We start from the raw sequence: 24852 nt of genomic DNA on the forward strand, positions 1-24852 counted from the left end.
AAATATATAATATTCCACCCTTTTCCAAAAATGCTGGCCATTCTATTCCCTTGTGCAAAAGCCTGAGCAAACAGATCAGTTTTTTAATGTGCTCAGAAGCTCAAACAATTTGTTTTATTTTAGACCAAGGTGGGGCCTGGATTCCAAAGATGAGAGGCTCTTCAGAATGCCCTGCCAGCAGCTCCTTCTCATTCAAATTGAAGGAGTGTCACTGCTCACTGCAAATGCATGGCACAAGGAGAAAAAGTCTCTGAAACAGGCAGTTCTCTAAACTGGCCATTCAGGCACTTACATGTGAAAATAAACATCTTAGTATCTTACCTGGAAAAACAAAGAGCAGCTCACGCAAATCATAGGAGATTAGGGTTGGAAGAGACTTCAGGAGGTCATCTAGTCCAACCCCCTGCTCAAAGCAGGACCAATACCAACCAAATCATCCCAGCCAGGGTGTTGTCAACCCGGGCTTTAAAAACCTCTAAGGATGGAGATTCCACCACCTCCCTAGGGAACCCATTCAAGTGCTTTACCACACTCCTAGTGAAATAGTGTTTCCTAATATCCAACCTAGACCTCCCCCACTGCAACTTGAGACCATTACTCCTTGTTCTGTCATCTGCCACCACTGAGAACAGCCGAGCTCCATCCTCTTTGGAACCCCCGCTTCAGGTAGTTGAAGGCTGCTATCAAATCCCCCCTCACCCTTCTCTTCTGCAGACTAAACAAGCCCAGTTCCCTCAGCCTCTCCTCATAAGTCATGTGCTCCAATCCCCTAATCATTTTTGTTGCCCTCCACTGGACTCTCTCCAATTTGTCCACATCCCTGAGCACTCGTATAATATGTTCACAGTGCAAAACCCTGCTTAGTGAGCAGGCTCCCATGTTCTGCACCAGCTCGGTTTCTGAATGAATTTAAGGTATAACTCCACTTTGCAGTGTGCATAATGCACTGCAGTAGTTTAAACTCAAGATGACAAAGGTAAAGGTGATGATATTGAGAGGTCCATGTAAGAAAGAAAAGGTCACAATCACCTTGACTGCTGGCTGATACCTGGTTATTAAACATCTAACCACCTCAGTGAGAAAAGGCAGGCCACGCTCTCAGTCAGAGGAGCGGATGTAATCTCCACCATATCAGGTTTGCCTTCTCCCACCTATTAATATCTTCTGAGTCTTTTCTGCATTGAGCCTCAGCCAAGTAGCTCTTATCCATGCCCCAATCTCCACCACCCATTTGCTTCAGCTGAGGAAAACAGATGGCCTTGTTCTGACACGTAGGTGATCGAGGTTCAGTTCCTGGCTGTGACATAGATTTCCTATGTGACATGGGCAAGACATTTAGCCCCGGTTCCCCATTTGTAAAATGTGGAAATGAATACTTTTCACCTCACAGAAGAGTTTATGAAGATAAATTCTTCAAAGTTTTACCTCACCAAAGATACTATGATGCTGGGGTCCATGTAAGTATCTACAGAGATACAGAGCAGGGTGTCACAAGCACATTGAAGACAATGTAACCAAGGTTTTTGTTTCTTTCTTTCTTTTTTTTTTTTTTAAAACACTAACCTCCCAATAGCCTCAGATACTCATTAAATAAGAGATGTGGCCAGATAGAACCCTGCCACAGGAGAGCTCCCTCTCACGCACTAATGGTGCAAAACGCTCTGGGATTTAACAGAAAGTAATGGACAGCTATTCCTTAGTGTCTGTTTCTGCTAGGGTTCCATGAATTTCTACACTACTTTACCATCAAGAGTTACCAAAGGCAGCTGACAGACCTAATATCAACCTGGGCACCCAATCCATCACTAGGACATTTCATCCATCAAAGCAGTCTCCATGCCATGCCCAAGCCTGCAACCAGATTGTCAAGGAAATTGGAGGGATCTAGATACCATGAGAGTTTTCTTGCCATAGCCTTTTCAGTAATCTTACCCAGAAATGGAAGATGAGATAAAGAACAAGAGTTAGCATTGACGGTTTCTTGAGCAATGGATGTACAAATGCTTTAAGGTAGGCAAGCAACCCACCCTCCCTAATTGAAACTCTCAAACTCCACCAGCAGTTGGCCCAGCTCTTCCCCACTGGCCTTCACCAAACAAGGAGGAAAACAACAAGAGTTGTTTGCAGTGTTATTGTAGCTGTGTGGGTCCCAGGATATTTGTGACATAAAGTTCCTTTCATTACCTTAGTGAGTGATGCTGACTGAAACCCAAGCAGAGAAGCCTTGGTCCCCTTCAACATACAGCCCCAGCCTCACAGATGCAACCAGTTCAGTATGAACCTGGGCAATTTTGTCCATCAAATAATGTAATTTTTCCTCACAATGGGAGGAACACAATACAATTAGCAAGCAATGACAGCTCAGACTATCTGTGTTGTTCAGCACCCACAAAAAAACTACTGATCAAGATGATGCCGATGCTTTAGTGGAGGAGACTCTCCTTTGCCTCCTACTCATCCATGTCACAAGAATGCAAAAAATCTATTGCACAAATCGATCAGCTTCAGTAAAAGACTTCTGCCAATAGCACTCTGCCAGTCATCTCTGCAACTTCAGTTGTTGCCTGCCATCTATAAACCCAGCATGTGACCTGTGGGAATGAAGTTGGGAAGAGACAGTCTAGGGATCACTGTCAAGTTGAGAATGAAGCTAAGAATGCTCTATCTGAAGAAAAACTATTCTCCTTCAGTGATCTGGAAGCATTTAGGTTCCATTAACATCTCAGACTGGAGTATCAAAGCTGGTCTCTCACCTGGACAGGAGAGGTGTGTCCACCCTCAAATTGCAGAAGGAAAGGATAGTTCCATGTGATGGGCAAAATTCCAGTTGCTCAATCTCCAATCCCAGCCCAAACACCCGATCAAGAATATGGTCAACTATAGGAGTTGAGCCTCTAAACTTCTGAGATAATCCCATGGCAGCCATAGTAGCCATGAAATCCCAGGATAAAACATGACTTTTGTGTTTTATCTAATTCCAGCTATTCCATCCAGCTGCTTTTATACATACAGTTAATATAACTCACATCAGATGGATCATTCATTACAGTCCTGCTCTGTCAGTCAGGTTTGTCCCACAACTAAAGACTTGGCACAAGAATGAAAAAACTCCATACAATAGGCACTCAGCCACACAACAGCTGCAACCGGAGGCATTTGAGTATTCAAACGCAGAAGTACTGTGGTTGGCAGCATGTTTCAATTCTCCTGGGGAGGAGCGTTAGGCATTTTAAACTACCACCCTCTCATGCAAGGCAGCTGTTTGACATGCAGAACAGACTGTAGCAGCAGGACCTTTTGATACAGTTAGATGCTTGTTATTTTTCAAAGTCACCTTCATCAGTGCTAAATAAGCATTTACAGTATAAATGCAAAGAATAGCCATAGAGTAAGAAAACATGACACATTATTTTACTTTATATGATCTCTTTAGACTAAACAGTTCTTTGGACTTAAATCATGGGTGAGATTCTGAGCTGTGCTTCTAACAGGAGCTAGGAATGTTAAGTTAACTTTAAGCCATCTGTGGACCCTCCCAGTCCTGGGCTGTCCTGAGGGCTGGAGAGAGACTGGAATTTAGACAGTCCCAGGGGCCCTTCTGAATTATGGCAGCCTCCCTGGGCCAACCTATGAACCACAGTGCTTCCCAGAGCCTTCATAGTGATGTATGCTGCAGCCTGGCTCGGGCACACCCCCTGCACCAGGACTTACAAGGGGATCTTTGGGAGTCAGCCTCCACAGTGTCTGCACCAAGACCAAGGGAATCCACCCGCTGCTGCCACTGGGGCTTTTATGGCCCACTTATACCACTCCAGCCATTTTACCTAACTTACAGGGGCTGGAGCAGGGCATGAGGATATCACTACAGGATTCAAGGCATCAGAAACATCAGTATATTAATTCTTTTGTCATCTGAGATGGCCCAAGACATGGGCTTTCACATGTATATAATCAACCATTAAATAAAAAGTGACAGAGTAATACTAAGTCATATCTGAAGACATCTAAGGTAGATGGATGATACTGTTGATTTTGCTATTGACAGCAAATCCAGGCCCTAAAACTATCCCTTTTAAACTATCCCTTTTTTACCAATGCCAAATATTTTAAAAAAAGTATCTGGCCCCAAAAGCCAAATGTTTGGCTGGAAAATCATGAAATGTAGAAAAACTAATACATTTGGGGTTCATTTTATTTGCTTTGAGATTTTGATTCTTTTCTGAAACCATGAGGACTAGAACTTATTTAAAAAAAAAAGTACAATGGATTCTCTCATATAATCTCATGATTCCAGGAACTGGGGCTTTATAAGAAAAAACACAAAATATTGTGAGACTCATGATAAAATTGTCTGAATCGCAACAGTGGGGTTTAAATTACCCCATGTGCTAATGCAAACAAGCGTAGAGTTAATCAAAATGTTCTCATATACATTCAGTGGGGATTTCATTACCTATTTCTTTATGACTTATATTTACAGCATTACAAATGGACGAGGAACAGAAACATAAAACCAAGTTCCTGCCCAATTATCAAACAATAGTTTAGCCTGCATTAAAAAAAAAGGGGGTGGGGGGGGAGTAGGACATGCTTCTTTCAAAATTTCTCCTATTTCTTTCCCTTCCCCCACAGATAGTCATCCTACATCTAACTAAATGAGCAGTTCTGCATGGTTCACATCCTTGCATCATCTATGCTGAAAGAGTTTTTGCACACATCCTCTCACCATTCAAAACTGGATCAAATGATTGTATAAAGCTGAGATTAGTCATTTTGCTAGCAAGACACTTAATGTCATTTTGATTTGATGTTACTCATAAAATAACTCATTCTTTTCCTCAAAGAAAGGCATCTTGTACAGAAGTGGCTATCAGGGGAGAAAGGAACAGTGTGTGTAACGTGTTCCTCATCCAGGCCACTCTTCATTTTGTGTTTAGAAAAGCAAAAACCTGACATGATCTGATCTGGAAGAACACAATCTACCTAACTTCAGTTTTATTTTCTTATTGTATTTTTTCAGCTCTTCCCCTCCCCTTCTCCCATTCTCTCATGTATGGCTTGCAATCATTTTATATATATTTTAAATTTGGGTGAAGCTGCTAGTAGTAAAAACAAAGGCTGAAATAAGTTCAATCAAAACACCTTAATCCTGTACTGTTGCATTCCTGCCATTCCAGTTCTGGGTTTTTCTTGGATCAAGAGTACCCATCAATCTGAATGGTGCCAGTCAGTATGGTGATATTATATATGTGAACAAGCCCACACTTGCAGTTAGGGTGAGACCACCACATTTTACTTAAAAACTTTAACTAGGTCATATTAAAACTTGGCCGTTGAGGATGAACTTTAAACACACTACAGAGTTTAGAACCTTTAAAAGGAGTATTTATCTAATCTTGTACAAACTGCTTTTACTACACCAGAGCTGTGAAAAGCATTCTAGAAACTTAATGCCAAACCACATGGTACTAACAACCAATAGTATTATAAGGACTGGTTCAAGACCTATTTTGCAACAGCTCCCTTAAAGACAGTGCAAAATCTCTGAAACACATGTGAATAAAATTCAGTATGTTTACAATCATTACAGTTTTAATCACGTTCATAAAAGGTCAGACGTGAACAACTATTCATTTTCAAGCATGTTGCCAATAATTGTGTGTGCAAATCAGGTGTGAAAATGCAAGTTAATCTGCATGTTTTGCCACTTGAAAATCAGACCTTTGGGGCAAATCCTCATGCCAGCACCCATCCTAGCAGCTCAGCAAGGCAGAGAACAGGTAGTAGCGTGGCTGTGGAAACCACTTCAGTTTATTAGCTGAAGCAGCTCTCTATGCCCCTTACACATCACTACTACAACATGAAGGATAAACAGAGGATCCTCAAAGTAGCAGATTCTCTGGATATGCTCTCCCACAACCTACCTCCTGCCATGCTACCACCCCCACCTACCTTCTGAGTACCGTCATGCCAGGAGCCACTGCAGTGCAGGGCTTGGTGCTGGGCATTGGATATGCATTCCCCTCCGCAGTTGAACTGTGTTGGATTACACTGCCAGGAGTCCCTGTGCAGTGGCAAAGGATGAAGTAAGATTTGTCTCTTTGGGTCTAATGAAATAATACATTGTAAAAGGCTTTAAGATCTCATGGGGGAAAGGTGGGGGGGGGGGGAAGAAAAGCAATACATTGTTCAAAGTTGCATTTGGATAAAGGAGCTCTGACCAAATTCCTAACCTGGCCTCATAATGCAAATCATACAAATGCTACAACACATCAGCCTTCAGTCAGCTGCAGGCTAAGCATTTGCTGCATGGCTGTGGAATATTAGAAACACTTGTTTATTTAACAAATAGCAACCAACCAGTTGCCTCTGAAAGTTTTATTTGTGACAAAGGACGTGATTCTGAAAGGTGTCCAGGGCTCTTAATTCCCATTGATCTGAATGGGAGTTGAGGGTGCACGGCAATTGGAAGGACTGGCCCTTTCGTCCACCCTGCCTTTAACTCCCACCAATCAAAATACCTCCTATCTTGTAGCAGGCATGAGGAAAACACTGGCAGAGATGAAAGAAATAGAAACAAAATGACAACTAGGTTTGGGTTTTTTTGCTGACTTAATGACACACTGAAGTATATATTGGTTACAGCAGAAATTCCATATACACATAGATACATGCTCTTTTTTTTTTTTTTTTTTTTTTTTTAAAGCAAGATGCATTACCAAGAGCATCAAAATGAATTATTTGGCTTTGTGAAATGTGAACAGCTGTAGGTTCTAGGCTTATGTTTGTGGCATTTCCTGACGACAATCCTTCCTCTTTCCCCTCTAGACCGCAACAGTATGGTGAAATAGCCAAGGACAGCTGCAAACATAGTTGATTAATGTGTTCATGCCCACTTCCACTACTCACCCTTCCTCCCCAACAAACGTGACATAGAGTTTATTTCTCTGCAGGTCTTTTCTTGAGTAACCCATAATCTGATTGAAGGCATCTTCCAGCAAGTGGTCTCTCCTGATGATTAATCTGCACAGCAAGATAATTTTAAACACAGTAATTCACAAAGGTGAACTGCAGATGAAAACACATAGTTACACTGGCTGGTAACTGTTCAGGATAATGGATACAAACAATATTTAATCTCCTCTTTATACAACCATTTGATTCAGATTTAGCAGCTAATATCGGTTAGCGTATGTGCTTCTTGGATATTCTTTATTCAATAAAATTGATAAAATGTCCACATAAAGAAATAGTATTTTAAATTTTTCAAGTCTGGTTCTCATTTACACAGTCTGCTTTGCACCATTCTGGCAGCATGAAGGGGTTTTGAAGTGGGTTTTGAAGTGGGCATTTAAACCCACTCTAAAGGCTGTTTACCGTGCCGGGGCTCTGTAAAGTGGCCTTAAGGTAAATGAGAATCTGGCTCTTCAACTAAAGCAATATAGTCCAAGGCAAGGTAAATTTGGGGAAAGGTGTTGGATTGACAGCCCTGGAGTTTAATATCCTGTATTTATGCACAGAACAGGTACAGAAGGACAGCAAGCAATGCCAATTGGAGTGGCAAATAGTCCTCAGAGCAGAATTTGGTACTAAATGAAAAAAAAATGTAATGCCCTAGTTACTGGAAAATTTGTAGAAGGGGGAAAAATCAAGGGTCTGGAATAATGGCCAAAATAATCCTGCACAGAACTGAACATTTATGTTCATGGCCAAAATATGTTTATGCAGCACTGGATTCGCTTAGGGAGAAGAGGGAGAACAACAGGAGGAAATATAACCACCTGAAATTGTGTTACGAATTATTCTTGCCTGTCATAGCAAAATGGCTGCAGTAGTATATTATTTGTAAACATTCAAACACCTTAGAAACAACTTTTAATTTAAAAAGTTACCTATTTGTATCAAAATAAACTATAATTTTGTTTCTCTCCCTTAAAACCTCTGGTATGATGGTAAATCCTACCAGAAATATACCTGTAGTTCACAAACCCAGAAAAACAAGGTAACAGGAGCATTTATATATCATAGATCTTATAGCTGGCAATAGCCACCCCCTTGCATAAGGTATTTGCCAAACTGGACACTGCAGCTCTCTCTTTTCTTTTTTTTACAGCTTACTTTTTTCTATTTTTTAATCAATTACATCACAGGTAAGCATTTCCATTCAAATCCCTTTTCAGCTGTTGACAATTTTAAGAAATGTTCACCTGAAATTATCAGAGTTTGGAGTCTGCCCAAAGGTGAATATTTTTGGAAAATTTACATAAGGGCCATACTGGGTCAGACCAAAGGTCCACGTAGCCCAGTGTCCTGTCTTCCGACAGTGGCCAGTGCCAGGTGCTCCACAGGGAATGAACAGAACAGGTCGTCATCAAGTGATCCATCCCCTGTCGCCCATTCCCAGCTTCCGGCAAGCAGAGGGTAGGGATGCTATCCCTGCCCATCCTGGCTAATAGCCATTGATGGACCTATCCTCCATGAACTTATCTAGTTCTTTTTTGAGCAAAAATGGTTAAGTGGCAAAGAAAAATACACCTTGCCCTTTCTAAATGCAGTGAATTTTTTTTTTTTTTTAAATAGCTCTAGTCCCAGAGTGGTTGGAGCTAGAAAACTGGTATGAGGCAGGGAGATGGTTCTTTGGGAGAAAATTTATCTTTTCCATGAAAAGTAGGTTTTTATTTGGTTAACTTATGGGAGTTTGAGGATCACAGTTGGTGTAGGGCACAGATTTTTTTTTTAAATCAGGCAAGTGTCATGTGATGATGATCTCTTAACATAATAGTTCTATCACACAGTGGATGGTAGGTCCAATTGGCTGTGACGTGGTAGGTCCAATCTCACGTATGCCAAAGCAGGTGCCCAATTAAGAGGGCAGGGCAGCAGCTCGGAGCTATAAAGGACTAGGGAAAGACCCAGGGAGGGGAAATCCCAGTGAGTTAGAGTAAATTGCTTCAGTCAGGACAGGAAGATGAGAGCTACCAGAGACCCAGGAACTAGAGGAGTCCCAGAAGGAAGCAGAGGGTGGTTCCCAGGAAAAGGCCGAGAGGGGCTTGCTGGCTGGCGACCCCAGGCCAGACAGCCAGGGCTGGAGAGGGTTAAAAGCAGGAGGAGCAGGAGCAGGAGCAGCAGCAGGAATTGCCTACTGTCTCTCAATCGGACAGCCAGAAGAATGGCCGGAAAGGACTGAAGGCCAAGGAGCTGTGGAGGAGCTGACCCACGGATATTCTCACTGCTGGAGAGCTGGACCCAGAAGAGCTGTGAGAGGGCCAGTGGGAGTGAGGGAAGCAAGGATGTTCCCAGGAGAGAGGCTGTGGGGGTTCACACTGGGAAGAGCAGGGTTGCACTCAGGTTGGAAGGGCTGGGGTGGCTGTCCTGGTAGAAGGACAGGAGAGGACTGAGAGCCCTGCTACCATCAAAGGCACCAGTGTGTGGCATGGGGGAAACAGAGATGAAATGTCTTGAATTTTAATAACTGCTTGCACTGGGGGGAGAAATGGACTCCATGTCTGGGACTTTTGTTATGGATTATTTGGCCTTACGCTGTTGTAATAAACCAGCCCCAAGGAGGAACAGTATTGAGACAAGACAGCCTGAAGTTATTGGGTCAGCTGAGAGGGGAAACTGAGGCAGACATTCCTGTCGTACTGTGTCCTGCTGCAGGAGGCTGCTCCTGGAAGGGGCTGCCCGATGACACGTATGTAAGCATGTGATTAATTATTCTATACTAATGAAAATTCACAAGGAGGCAGAGTTAAGGTGGCATGAAGCCTTCATTTCGGCACTCCCACATATGGAGTGCTTAACTTTACTAAAAACTACGTTCAAGTTTCAAATTCTTTGGAATTTAATAATATTTAATTATACAAATTCTGATCAGTAAAGATTCTGTATCTACACAAAGATGAATCATATGAAAATATATTTATTTTTGTTGCTGGGCAAGACAAATGAAAATAGAGTTACTTCAACTTGCCCCACAGTGACTGTTGTAATGGAAGTGGCCCAACTGCTCCCTGTTTCTTTGAGTGCTGCTCTTCAGAGGACTTTCTGCCACTGCAGTAGTATTAATGTGCATGTGAAGAAACTACAGCAGGAGGTAACATCAGGAAGAGATGCTTTAAATGTGTTCTCTGCTGTGAGTTAGATGGCTTTTAGTGCCTTATAACACACTTCACATTGAATTCAATAAGTGCAAGAATGCATCATGTTACCAGTGGGATTCCCAGAGCAAAGAGGTTCTTACACTTGCAAGGAAAGAAGTTCTGCCTGTGAGATAAACCCTATTTGATAAGGTGCTTCTACATACTTTAATTTCCCAGGCCCTTGTCCATATCCTTTAGTCTCCAGCTTCCTGTAGAAGTTCCTCAGTTTGGCTTCAAAATCTCTTTTATAAGGAGCTGGAGCTCTGGCATTAGCACGCTGAGTACCTGCAGCAAACAACAAGCAGAAAATGAACTGCAGCTACGCAAAGCATCACTTTCCAGCTCTGACTGAAAAGAAGGTTCTTTGCTGACCAAAAGCATGGGACATGGTTGGTTTCTTTTAAAATCCTGGTTTATAAACTGCTAAGAGATCTGTATCTCCACACCTACTGTAGGTTTAGATGTTTTTGATTGCTGTTTGTTTGTCCAATGGCTTCAAGATTTTAGATTAAGTCCTAAAATGTTGAAGCCATCCAAAGCAGACCTCTCCCCTCAAAAAAAAGAAACAAAAAAAAAAAAAACCCAAAAAACCACACCTCAACAACCCCCTCAAAACCAAACAAAGAAACTGGAAAAGACCCAACTTTTGTTTGGCATATGTGCATTTTATGAATACCTGTATTTAACGACTAAAATGATGCATCCTCCTAAAAAAAATGTTTTTCACTGTCAAGAAGAAAAACAGGTTCCAATGAGCTAAATTAGTATGTCCTATGTGTGTAATACACCTTATAGAGTGCACATAGAATCATCAATGCATGGAGTTTCTCACCTTACTGAGGAGAGAATACTGTGAAAAAGTTTACTCAGTGAAACTCAGTCAAGTACAACAAAGGAGAAAAATATCGGGAGAGAGGAAAGACTGAAGACTTTTCTCTTCATTCAAATATCTGGATCAAATGAATTACTGTACTAAGTTTCTTTCGAACATGACTCAAAAAGGTGAATTCATATTTTGAGATACAAGTTTAAGGAACAGTTCTTTAAAGGAGGCAGATATCTGTATGCCAAAAAAATTGCACATCTGCCTACAGTTGCATGCACAGTTATTGCAAATTGGGTAAATAAACCATTGATATTAATGTGACACGGAGTGGGAGGGATTTATCCCACCTCCCTCCCAGTTCAGCTGTGTAGCCAGTGGTACCTTCTAGTGTTTAGTCCAGTCTAGTTTTAAACATCTCAGTCAATGAACTTCCTCTACTTCCCTTGACAGACTATTCCACAGCCCAAAAGATTTCACTGCAAGAAGGTGCCCTCAGATTCAGCCTACATTTTGCCCTTTTAATTTCATTCTCATATCCCTACTTACCTATAACTTTAAATAATTCCTCTCCCTCTCTGGCATCTAGATCATTGAAATATATATTGTTCAAAATATACCTGGAAGGTTGAAGTTTCATACACCCAGGAATATGGGTAGGCTCCTAACTACTCATTTGTGAGTAATCTCATGTGTGCATGCAATTGGCTTTAAAGCTATTTATAAGTAAAATATCAGCCAGTTCAGTACGTCACTTTTCTTTTCTCTCCCTATATAAGGCTAACCCAGCAGAGGAGGTTTCATTACTGTGGAGGCAATGTGCCTAGCCTTCAGCAAGGGAAAGAGGGAAGAGGAGGAGCAGGCAGTTTGCTCAGATTCTCAGTGGGAGGGGGCTGCGCTCACACACTCTAGACAAGTAGGCTGGGACGAGGAAGCAGCTTGCTTAGCCATCAGCTAGATGGGTGGGGTGGATGAGGTAGCATCCTCATTCTCTGGGCTGGAATTGCTCGAAGAAGCTGTATACTCAGTCTCTGGACAGATGTGGGAGAGGTAGAGGAAACTGTCTCTCATTTTGGTTAACAACGAATGCCATTAATGGGTCCCTTAAAGAATCCCAAGTGTTTCCCTGTCACCAGAAGGATGATGGTGGCAGTAGTGCATGTGAGAGGAATTCAAGCTCTTAAGGAGAGTTTATCAAAAAGCTGTTTTTGTAGTCCTTCCCTCAGCCACTCAACCTATCAGAACTAATAATCCATGCCCCCTCCTCAGAAGCCAGGCAGAACATGTGTGTCGCTTGAAAGTCAAAAGACAGGGCTCTGAGGGAGAATATGGCAGGAGATCTTTGGAGTTCCAGGAGACATGTGCAGAACATCTCTGGAAAACTAAACCATACACATCAGTTGAACCTGCTGTAGCTGTTCATATTTTAATGAGTATTCCAGGTGCTTCCTACTGGACATTTCTGCTGAATACTCTAAAATATGTAGCCATTTAAATATATACAGTACATTAACTGATGTCTTCCACATCATTTGTTTATTTGGAGGTTATTTTGATGTGGGTGGAGGGAGGTACAATTATGAGTTCACCAAAGAATGTGACAAACCCACACTTTCATCTGCATTGTGGTAACAGCCCCCAAAGGAAACTTTTGCTAAGAGATACATCATGGTAAATAAAACTGGTAACATATTGCTTCATGGTTCAAAAACTATCAAGAAATTATTCTGTCAGCACATGACAAACTCTCACTGCAAATGCTAAGAAATTCCTGGGCAATTATAGCAATTACTTCCACCTTGTGAACCAAAAGTGTTAGGGGAGGGAGAGGGCTACAAAAAATACAAATGATATGGGTAATCATGCTGAAGTCTCAAACAGATTACATTGTCCAAAAGAGATAGAGAGAGTAATTTCATGACTATTTGTGTCCTTTAATGGAAGAGCACAGTAGCTGAAGAGATCTGTAACTGAGGTTACTGATCAAAACACTGACTTGATCCCTATTATAATTGTATCCTCTGCATTCAGAAATCTTCTTCTAATTTGACACCACTACATTTTAGGATACAGGGATATTAATCAATTCCTATGAAGTTAAACATCACATTCACAGCAAAGCCAGTAAGATCAGCCTGATTAGTGTCACTGCAAGAAATTAAAAAGGAATTAAAAAAGATCACCCCCTTGCTGTACAGAGCAGCCAGTTTGGCAATACAAAACACACAGAGCCCCAGTAGAAATGACTACCTGTTTCAAAGATTTCTCTTTAAAAAGTCATAGGGCTCCATCCACAAAACCAAATGACTGATAGGCCAATTCAATGTGTTTTCTATTTATCTTTTTGTGTTTGTTAGAACAGAAATTGTAACTAAGAAAAATGAATCTGAAATCTTCACATTTCAATATTTAGGTCTTAATTCAGGAAAGAAATTATGTGTTTAGTGCTTTTCTGGATAGGGATGGCAATAATTATGTGTTTCAGCTTAAACAGGTGCTTTATATACTTTGCTGAATCAGGACCTTCACCAGGGTGTTTTGGTGGACCCACTTCAGAAATGAGAACTGTGAGGATAGAATCCCTTTTGATCATAAAAGACTGCCAAGTTTGCAGCAGCAATAAGGTGCGTGTATATGGATGTTCATTTTTTCTTTCTTCTTAACAAACAACAAGAAATAGTTTCTACACAAATAGTAGCTGCCACAAATGTAGGCAATAACAGCAACACTAGCTGTGGATGTATATTTCACTGCTGTTCAGAAGAGAGTCGTTATCAAAACAGTCATGAAAAACTCAGCTTAAACTGCTGCCTTGCCCTTCACAGGTGCATGGCATGGAATAGAGTGAGAAATAGGGATGTAGGAGCAGCCTCTATATCGCTAGTGCCCTTTTGCCAAAGCTGAGTACTGTACAGGTAAACTCTGATTATCCAAATTCTCAGGATACAGCCAAAGCTTTGAATAAAGAGAAAACACATTTAATATTAAATACAAATAATGTGGATAATTGGAATTTAACTATAGTGACATAGATACAAATGTAGCCTGTCATACTGCACAGCCCTAAGGTGGGAGGGACAAGTTAAAATGGGAGCATGACCAGACTTTAGTGTGCCTGCTAGTTGCCAGCAGCAGCAGGCATTTTTGAGAGCATGCACTGCTCCTTTCTTCAAGATACTCTCTTCTCCCTATAGCACTCTTGAGGTGTCCTATCTTTGCGTATTCTGAGGAAGCCAAATACCTCAAAGGACCTTTGTTCGGATACTACAACTCCGTACCCATCTCTCCCCAAGGCACATCAAAGATTTCCAGTTTGACCACATCACTTTTTTTTGTTTTGGCAACAAACAGATTTTGTACATCCAGCTCTATCAGGGCAGATTAGGACCCACTAACAGGTCTGTTGGAAGGTTAGGGGGTCTTATCCAAAGCACAAACCTTTTAGGAATCCTCTTAGAAGAAGATTTTATTAAAACAACAGAATCTGACGAGAAGGACCTCCTCAAGAGAAGCTAACTTATTTTACACCTATTATGCCCCCCCAACCCAGTTCATGGATTGTATGGAGAGCTCCAGCACTTAAATTTGTGCCAGGGCTTGCCAGGGCTGTGCCCCAGCACCTCCGGGCTTGGGAGTTCATAGCCCTGTCACCTCTGGCTTGCCGCATCAGTTATGAAAGTAAAAAAAACTGCTCGAGCCCCGGCATCCCTTTCATTACAAATTAAACACTGGAGAGTGGTAGCATTTGTTCTGTGGCAACAAAATCCATATCAAGAGTGAAATGAACCACATTTCATGACCACCTGGAACCTTCAGATAGTGCAGCATGCAACAGCCTGCTGGGATAGCAAAACTGCTTACAGGGAGAACTTTATGACCATGATCTGTGACCAGGACTGGCTTCTGACTGCGTTCCACATAAGTTCAAGGTATTGGTTTGAGCTACAAAAGGCAAATGCTTCAGACCCTTGCTGTTTTAGAGATCACCTTTCCCCTCGCAGCACGCCACCACTGAGATAGGCTGAAGAGCTCAGACTGACAGCACCCTGCTGGAAGGGCAGTGGTAGCAGGATGTTTTCATTGAAGAGTCCCCCTTGGGTCTCACAGAATCCAGTCTTTTGACTTTCAGGACACACATATGCTACCCCAAGCTTGTGAGAATGGGGCATAGATTATTAGTTCTGTTGGGCTGAGTGCAAGACTACAAAAACACAACATTCTGATAACCTTTCTTACAGGCTTGAATTTTCCAGGTGTGGTCTTGTCTCAGCCCACATTTTTCCTTTTACTTATCTATCACTATTCCTTTCCAATAAAATAATACCAGCTATATTTGAAAACATCAAACTGCTGTATGTGGACCTCGGGCTTTGCTACATTTGAAATAATTTAGTCTGAATTAACTAAATTATTAATCACTATTTAAACATGCACAGATATTGTCACATATTCTAAAGTGTGTGTCTGCAGACAGATTTATTTAGCGTGTGCACAGTCGTCTAGCCAAGCGATGGCATCTTCAGTGGTGTAGACTGTCATGAAGGCCCCAGCAATACTGGTTGGCTGCACAGAGACCTTGCCCGGGGCAGAACCTGTTCAACAGGGACCACTGGCGATGGGGCAGGTCAAAACCAGATGGGCAAATTGTGGGGTTGGCGATGAGGGACTGGTTGGGGATTATACCAGATATCCATTCCTCTCGCCAGAGTGTTTCTGCCCTAACATCCTGGAGTGGCAGATGAGACTATAATGGGCGACATGACGGCAAACGTGCAGCTGGTGGTTTAAAAAGATCATTGTGCAGCAGCAGGCTTGAGTTGCAGTACGCACACTCTTAAACACATGGTAAGTGACAGCAGTCTGACTTTGTATAACTGTTGTCACTCCCCCTTATTCCTCAGCCCTCTAGACTTTGGTGCCCCAGCGTGAACCCTTTCATAGAATATCAGGGTTGGAAGGGATCCCAGAAGGTCATCTAGTCCAACCCCCAACCTTTCAAGTCAGTTAGAAACAAGTTTTACCAGTCCGAAACAAAGCACAAGTTCTGGAGTTTGAACACATTTTTTTTTTTATTGTCAAATCTCATTGTGAGCCCAAGGCAAGTTTCCAGTTTGAGAGGTTCATGCCTCATCACGCTGGTTTGCTCAAATCAGAAATGGGATTAGGCCTTAGTTCTGCTGAAACAACAGAGCTCTGATCTCAAGGAAACTGGGATGTAATTATATGAAGCAAAATGTAAATTAATAACGACAGCAGGATTACTACAATACTATAATGAGATTATTATAGTATTGTGATGAAACTAATCCTTTGGGGGATTACAGCAGTTACTAGGCCACTGTGTCCTGTGTGCAGTAGGAGTAAAATTTTCAGAAGTGCTAAAATGACTTAGCTGCCTAATTCCCATTGCTAATCAATGGTACTTAGGTTTATAAGTGCCTAAGTCCCATTTTCAAAGGTGATTCAGGCACGTAAGAGCCTACGTCAGGTCTTTTGAAAAGGTTATCCTGGTTAATAGTAGGCCTATGGTACGAGGCTGCCATACAACTGTTTTATTTCAATTTGTTTGCAAAGAGAATCCCCAAACCCATTGAAAAAAAATTTCCAGCAGTATTAAGTAAACTTCCCATGCCTTGCAAGAAAATAAGAAGCAGACCTATCTGAATAGTATTTCCCCTTTAAGAACAAGAATATCACCAATTAATTTTTTTCAATTTTTCTTTTCAAAAATATGTTTCAAACAATGTTTTAAAAGTAAATCTTAGTGCTCAGGAAAGATGCTATACTAACTTCCCCACAGTCTGTTCTATAGATTTTGTACTGCATGGGCAGTGCCAGGGCAAGCTACAGGACACTTTCCAAGACCTTGAACTGGAAAGATCATCTCTCAGGGTGACGGGGTATTTTAGTTTCCTCATTTGTGTTGTGAAGTCAATGGGAGTACTCACATGCTTGAAGTGAAGCCTGGGTTTAAGTGCGTTGCTGGATCAGGACCTCAATCCTTAACTACTCTGGTGAAAATGCTCTGGTGGAAGTGTGATTTTGTGATGAGGAACCCTACCAGAACTGGACTGAAAACACCAACTTATTTCAAAAGGCCACCAAGACAGTGTAGCCTGTCAAGAATCCATCAAATAAACCTCTGCAAGCAAATCAGCAGTGCTACGACTTCCAATAAATACAAGTCATTTAGGCATTATTTACAGACTAAAGAGCAAAAATCAAAGAAAATAAACCCCATATATAGAGCTATATGTTCCTACTGCATATGAAAATGAGACTACACGCTTCAGAATTGGAGAGTAAATAATAAGGTTACATTTACATTATTTGTCTACTTTTGTTGTGTAACTTCAAAATCTGTTGGACTACAGTGGATTCTCATCATCTCACTGTCTATGACCTCATCATCTGGAAAGACTTTCATGTCTTACAAAAAGGGCTCTTCTGAGAAACATCATGCAGAATTAAAGCTGTCAATGTAACGAAGTAATTACAGAAAAAGTATCCGACAGCCAAGAATTCCTTTACTGCTTTTGTTCAGAGGGTAAAATCCTGGTCTCGGTGAAGTCAATGACAAAACTCTTATTCCCTGATCTTATTTGGTGCACACTAAGTATCTGGAATTGCTCCCTAAAGATCCCACTGTAAACTTCAACAAAATTTACCTGGAGAGTTCTGAGGTGAGGATACTGGAGAACCTCTTGGGGACTGGCAATAACTGGGATGAAGTAAGGCATGTGGCGGCACGTATGACATTATTTCTTCTTCGAACAAACTGGTAAAAAGGAGCAAACAGGAGAAGGCAGAAGATGTTTATCTGAGCCAAGGATACGTTCTACTTTCTAGCAATAATGTGGCCTTCAAAGCCAGTCTGGTTTTTAGAAAGTCACTCACCTGTCTCCCGTGCGCATGCTCAGAATGCAAAAAAGGAGGCTTTTGTTGCCCTTCTTTCAATGTTATCTCTGTAGAACAAGGACTGGAATCTTGCAAGTGACTGGGAAGTCACAGTTTTAGTTTTGTGTGTGACATCTCAGTGTGATGACGTGTACTTGTTTTCAAAACTAAGGTCCATGTATTTAATGAACCCTTTAAAAGTTACATTGTTTTATACTTTTGCTTATACATTTTCCCTGCCAACACACCATTAACATTCACGGCACTTTCCTATACAAAAATTTGTAATATTGTACATAAAGAACAGAGCCAAATACTCTGAACTTCTGGTGTAATCAATCATATGCGAATTGACTTAGTGAATTGAACAATATACTCTTTAGTCTATTAGGAATTAATGCTTCATTTACTCTTACTTAACCCGTCATATACAGAGAAAAAAGTATCATATAGAGTTTTCACCAGGTTAGGCTTCAGTATGCCTCACCTATTTTTCTATGATTTTAAAATGTTTTCTGGAAAGTACAGTGTAACTTTCATAGCCAGAAACATTGAAATAATCTATAATTTAGATACCATTTAATAGTTCATAGTATGGCTGTCAAACAATTAAAAATAATCACAATTAACTGCAAGATTAAAAAAAAAGCTGTGATTAATCAGATTTTTAATTGCATTGTTAAACAATAATGGAATACTAATTTTAATTCAGCATGGAAGCATGTCATCTGGAATGGTGGTCAAAGTCTGAAGGGGCATATGAATGTTTAGAATATCTGGCAAGTAAATACCTTACAACAACAGCTACAACAATGCCTGTTCTCACTTTCAGGTGACATTGTAAATAAGAAGGTGGCAGCATTATCTCCTGCAAATGTAAACAAACTTGTCTGTCTTAGCAATTGGCTGAACAAGAAGTAGGACTGAGTGAATTTGTAGACTCTAAAGTTTTACATTGTTCTGTTTTTGAGTGCAGTTATGTAAAAAAATAATTCTACATTTGTAAGTTGCACTTTCACGATAAAGAGACTGCACTACAGTACTTGTCTGAGGTGAACTGAAAAATACTATTTCTTTTGTTTATCATTTTTACAGTGCAAATATTGGTAATCAAAAATAAGAATATAAAGGGAGCACTGTACACTTTGTATTCTGTGTTGTAACTGCAATCAATATATTTGAAAACATAAAAAACATCCAAAAATATTTATAATAAATTTAAACTGGTATTCTATTATTGTTTAACAGTGTGGTGAAAACGGCAGCTAATCATGACTATTTTTTAAAATAGCATTAATCGCTTACGTTAACTGTAATTAATTGATAGCCCTAATTCATAGACCATGTATGGAATGTTTGCATAACCCTAAATCTCATTGATTTTTTCCAATTTGATAAGACCATAACATCCAAAGCAGGCATGTTTATAATATTTTAACATAATACATATATAAAATAAAATATGAAATAGCATAGCTATTGGATGTTATCACAACATATACACATTGAATCGACTAGTTAAATGACCATCTTTATTTTCAATTGTTAGGCTGTACAAATACATCATTGTCTTGTGGTTCTCTCATTTCTGAGTGATATAGTAATCTAACTGGTTAAAATAAAACGGATTTCATGTCAAATCTGTTCATTACAGATACCCGCAATAGTTCTTTGTGAATGGTTTGGGGGGTTTTGGAACAGATATTTACTGACATTTTTGCACTCCTAAAAAATCATCTGCAGTATATAATATGTTTTTTCACAGAGAAAAGTTGAACTATGGTCTTCAAATGTGAATAAAATCTGAAAAAACTGGTTCAATCTGAGAATAAATTGAGAACCTGATTTGTGTTTAAATTAACAAGATAAAACTAGAACTGCATAGCATATAGCCTAATGGTATGTTTACAAGCTCAGAGTGCAAATTATCTCCTCCTAGGAACCCCATCTCTGAAACAGAATATTCTGTTACATCAGGTTTCAGAGTAGCTGCCGTGTTAGTCTGTATTCGCAAAAAGAAAAGGAGTACTTGTGGCACCTTAGAGACAAACAAATTTCAAATAAATTTGTTAGTCTCTAAGGTGCCACAAGTAATCCTTTTCTTTTTGTGTTACATCAGTTATTCTCAGGCTATTTTAACTAAGGCACCTTCATTCCCTATATAAAAAGGTGTTTATATTCAGCTGAAATTTGAGTTTTATTGATGCGTGGGAGAAAACATTTTAAAATTTGCGTAAAGTTCTCCAGCAGTAAGAAAATTCCCACATTTTGAATGCATTGAAGACAAGGATGCATTGCTCCTGCTAGAACATTTTATATTTTTTTTCCTGTTTAACTCTAAAATGAGAAATCAGGCACACACACTAAATTACTGTTTTAAACAACCCCATCTCTGCTTTTACATCAATATTTACTATCACCCTATAGCTAACTTACCAAATAACTCAACACAGCTTAGTGAGTTCCCAGGTACACCACTGAGGCTCTTGGGAACCAATAGAAACACAGAAATCATGTATTCAATAATTTATTTCCTGAGTACAATGATTATTATTAGGACTGAAAAGAGGGCTAATCACAGATCAAATCTCTTAATAGTTAAATTAAGAGAAAATCATTGTAAACAATTGATTTTAAGAAGTAAGTGTGTTAAGTAAATAAAAATCTGAAAAATCAGATATTTGGTTTTGTACATTTTTGTGGGGGTGCTCTTTGTCTTTTTGAATTTTTTAAATTATGAGTTTTCCACGAAAGATAGATATCAATTATAGTATCAAATTATTGTATTTCCATTATAAGAATTACTTGGAGTCTTCGGTATGAGCAGAATTTACAGATTAACAGAAAAATACATTCAAGCAGCAATGACAAAATGATTTATATCATGTCTATTTAAAATAGAAATAGAAATCGAGGTTCAGTTTTCTCTGTAAAACGTGTGACCTCTTCATGTATTATATACCAATAAAAAAAACCTACAATTTTGTCTTCTATTCTTTTTATTTTTTCTTTAAACAACATCAGCACAGTTTCAGACTAAAATGTTAATAGCTTTTAATTAATTCACAGATTTTAAGGCCAAAAGGGACCATTATGTTCATGCAATGTCACCCCAAATAATAATTATATTAATGCCAACACTTCATAATTTAGACTATTTTTAACATTAAATGTAAAACTTTTTTCTACAGATATATTAGAGAAAAAACTGTTTTTCAGGGAAAAATCTATCACACTTACACCCTGAATGAGCATACCATGTGTCGGACATAAGAAAGACGCTACTATCAGCTGCCTGTTTTTCTGGGTATGCAGTATTGTAGCCATATTGGTCCAAGGATTAGAGAGAGAAGATGTGTGAGGTAATAGCTTTTATCGGACTAACTTTTGTTCGTGAGAGAGACAAGCTTTCAAGTTTACACAGGTCTGTCAAGACCTAAAGAAGAGCTCTTTGTAAGCTTGAAATTTTGTCTCTCTCACCAACAGAAAGAAAAGGGTACGTGTGGCACGTTAGAGACCAACAAATTTATTTGAGCATAAGCTTTCGTGAGCTACAGCTCACTTCATCTGATGCTGTAGCTCACGAAAGCTTATGCTCAAATAAATTTGTTAGTGTCTAAGGTGCCACAAATACTCCTTTTCTTTTTGTGAATACAGACTAACACAGCTGCTACTCTGAAACCTGTCACCAACAGAAGTTAGTCCAATAAAAGATATTACCTCTCCTACCTGGTCTCTCTTTTCTGAACCAATGCTGAAGTGGGATACATTAAAGGGACAATTCCCCACTCCTAAAAAGCAATAATCAATCATCCCATCAACAAAGTGAGCAAAAACTGTCAGCATAGTTGAAAGATACAGTGTGGTGTTCAGCTAAAATAACGGAAGCATATCAAGTGCTAACTTCCAAAAACATGATACTTGCAAATCACAGAGGTAAACAGAAAATATACTTGAAGGAGCACAGAGCAGGGACTTTCAAACTGTACTGATCTATATAAATCTCTGTCCTTCTAACAATGACTATAACTGAAAAATTTAGGGCAATCAGGACAAGCCCATTTATTCTTTTCCTTGCAAGAGAATCATATAGTAGCTTGGACTGTAATTAGGTTTAAATTCTACTTGCAGTACTGTACTCTTTTACCCCCTCCTTCCCGCAGGGATAATCATTTTTCCGCACCACTATGAAAAATGTGATCTCCCTACTAATAACCGACATCTGGAATCTCAGCACTGGGAAAATCAAGAGTCTGAATCCTCTGCTGCAGCTCCCCCAGCTGCAATTCTGAGAACTGAAGGGGAGACATTTAGGTCACCCTGTCAGTACACACAATACACAGAAAGGCACTTCCCCAGCTGCTCACAGCATATTCCCAACCAACCATTATGAAGCACTGCTACCTACCTTAGTAACATGACAAGGTCTGCATCACTGGATAGACGCACTAGTCCAGGTGTTCCCTCTGTTCGGATAAACTGGATCTTCTCCCTGTTTAAGCAAAGGAAGAGTTCCAAGACATCTTTTGCAAATAAGGCACCAATGTACACCAGGGCAACAAGAAAAAATGCTGGGTATACCCAGTAGACCTCTGGGTTATGCCTCTCTATTTCAGACACCATTTTTCTCCCTGCCACACCACGTCCATGTGAGCAATAGAATCTTACAACCCAAAAAAAAAAGAAAAAAGAAAAACCAACCTAATTTGTTCAGAAGAATGATTCTCCTGTTGCCCTCATCTGTAAGATGCTCAGGCTGCTTCAGGTAACACAGCCATCCAACCAATAAAAATCAATCCCTCAAGTTAATATAAGTTGTGGCCCTGAATTCAAAGCAGCAGACAGAGCCCTGTGGGAGGACATTGCTATTCTGAAAGTGAACTGCTTAAAGTAGTACTCTCCAACTCCTTTCCTCTCCCCTTCATTTTTTAGTACAAATTCAAGCTGTCTATTACAGACCATTCGTGCTTTTTAAGGTAGCTTTTATGTACAACACTGCACTTACAGATCTTCCAGAAAGGCTTTCTGCTGTGTGTATGCATGCACCTTTCTCTTCCTCCCAGCCCTCCCCTACCCCCCAGCCCCGCACACTTCCCTCCCCAACCTCCCAATTCAAGTCAGTCACTATTCTGGATTCTATGCATGCCCAACACTGTGCAATGCTGGTGATTTTTAGGCTGTACGCTGATTAAAGTCCTCAGATGCATGCCTTTGAACAAAAAACAATTATTTGGGGGTGGGTGAGTGAAGTCTGTGTGTTACTTAACTGCAACAGAGTCAGGAGAACAAGACCTTGAACCAGCTTCAGAAGTTACACCTCTCTATATCAGTGAAATCTGTTGTACTCTGGGGTAAGAGTTCACCACTGGCCTCTCCTTGAGAGTGGGTGATTTAGTTTGCACCAAGCCATTGATGGGATGTGCTGATTCTGCACATCTCCAGCAACCTTAGCTACATAGCCACTTTTGGGGCTGTGGTGGAAGAGACGCTATAGATCAAAGGAACTGGGGAGCGACAACAGGAAGAAACAAGGGCAGAGATTTCAGCAGGAAGATGGAGGGATCATCAAGACAAAAGCTGAAATTGTTCAGAATTAGGCACGAGGCCCAAAGAAAACAACTGAGGCAGGATGGAAGATGACAACAGCTTGAACAGTAGTAAAAGGTTGGCTAGATGGACCTCAAAAAGAGAAGAAGCTGTTGGAAGGAGAAGGGGAAAGGTGACTCTGTGAATCTGTCAGAGGATGGCTACAGAAAGTCACAAGGAGACAGCCAGATTTAAGTGAAGGCAAAGAAAATAAAGGGCGGCAGACAAGGGGGCTAAAAATGGCACAGAGAGAGAGAACGAACACAGCTGTTGAGAAGGAGGGGAAAAGAAAAAAAGGACGGGAACAAAGTTAGGTGCTTTAAATATGGAATGCCAGGAAAGGAGACGGGATTGAGGATGGGAGGACAAGAATATGGGGCATGGGAACCTGTATAACATCTGAAGGTGATGAGGAGCAAGGCATAGGAGGAAGAAAAGAAAACACACCTGGGAGCGTAGGATATATGAGGGCAGGGAGGAAAGGTGAGAGGAGCTAGTGGGGAGGTGGTAGGAAAGAGAATGAAGTAGTGTTCACATGACCAGAAATGGGAAGGAAGAGAAGCAAAAAGCTGATAAAGGGATACGGTGAGGCAATCAGAGAGGAAGATGAGAGCATTGGAGACGCAGAGAAGGGGAAACAAGATGAAGCCATAGCAATAGCAGCACTAGAAGTCAGGTCAGAAATGTATGTAAAGAAGGATGAAATCGTGGCCCTCCTGGGAATAGGAACTTTGCCATTGACTTCAATGGGGCTGGGATGTCCGAGCAAGCAAGCAAGCATACGTGTTTAAAAACAAAACTGCTGTACCTTTTGCAAGCAACAAAAAATCCCTCCAGAAACTATCACTTCCTCAGAAAAATAACAGTACAAACTTTCCAGCAGTAAACCCACACATTTCAGACACAAACAAATTAAAAGCCACAGAGAAAGAGAAGAAATTCAAACCACAAGAGCTGTTGCCTCCTACTACTGACATACATGAGTTGGCCCAAAACTCCTCATCAAAAGCCCCAACTAAAGCAAAGACAGGGAAAATACATAAAAAGCAGTCCTAGCCCTGCACGACTACTAGGGAAATACCAGAGAAAGCCCAGTAATGGCCTGCCACCCCCATAAGGGTCAGAGAGAGAGTCCAGCCAATCCAGAAAAGAGCTGCTGTACAACTGGAAGTAATTTATAATCCCTAGCTATGGAGAAGTGAATGTCAATAACAACATGCTCAGTTCTTCACATACTGTCCAACTGTGTGCACGTGTATTAAAACAAAAAGGTAATCCAAGATAGGATTTATTTTTAAACTTCCATAATAATTTAAACTTAACGTGCACCTTTGATAATAGAACAAACAAATACAACAGAGTCACAGGAGGAGTGCATACTGGTCATACGCACACTATTAATCA

General features: G+C 40.4%; 1 protein-coding gene across 5 annotated transcripts in view; it reads right to left on the minus strand.

The window, feature by feature from the left end:
• HECW2 (HECT, C2 and WW domain containing E3 ubiquitin protein ligase 2) overlaps window positions 1-24852 on the minus strand; it is a 257468-nt gene that overhangs the window by 19818 nt on the left and 212798 nt on the right. For all 5 annotated transcript variants that reach the window (XR_012664425.1, XM_048869350.2, XM_048869352.2 and 2 more), the window contains 4 exons: window positions 22271-22354; window positions 17634-17743; window positions 10307-10427; window positions 6910-7023 (listed from right to left, as the gene is read on the minus strand). Coding sequence is in view for 4 of the 5 variants with exons in the window: in XM_048869350.2 (XP_048725307.1) it covers window positions 6910-7023; window positions 10307-10427; window positions 17634-17743; window positions 22271-22354 (429 nt within the window). In the remaining variant the exon portion in view is untranslated. The remainder of the gene's footprint in view (window positions 1-6909; window positions 7024-10306; window positions 10428-17633; window positions 17744-22270; window positions 22355-24852) is intronic.

This window comes from Caretta caretta, chromosome 11, assembly GCF_965140235.1.
Source record: "Caretta caretta isolate rCarCar2 chromosome 11, rCarCar1.hap1, whole genome shotgun sequence".
In the NCBI taxonomy this organism is placed as follows: domain Eukaryota; kingdom Metazoa; phylum Chordata; order Testudines; family Cheloniidae; genus Caretta; species Caretta caretta.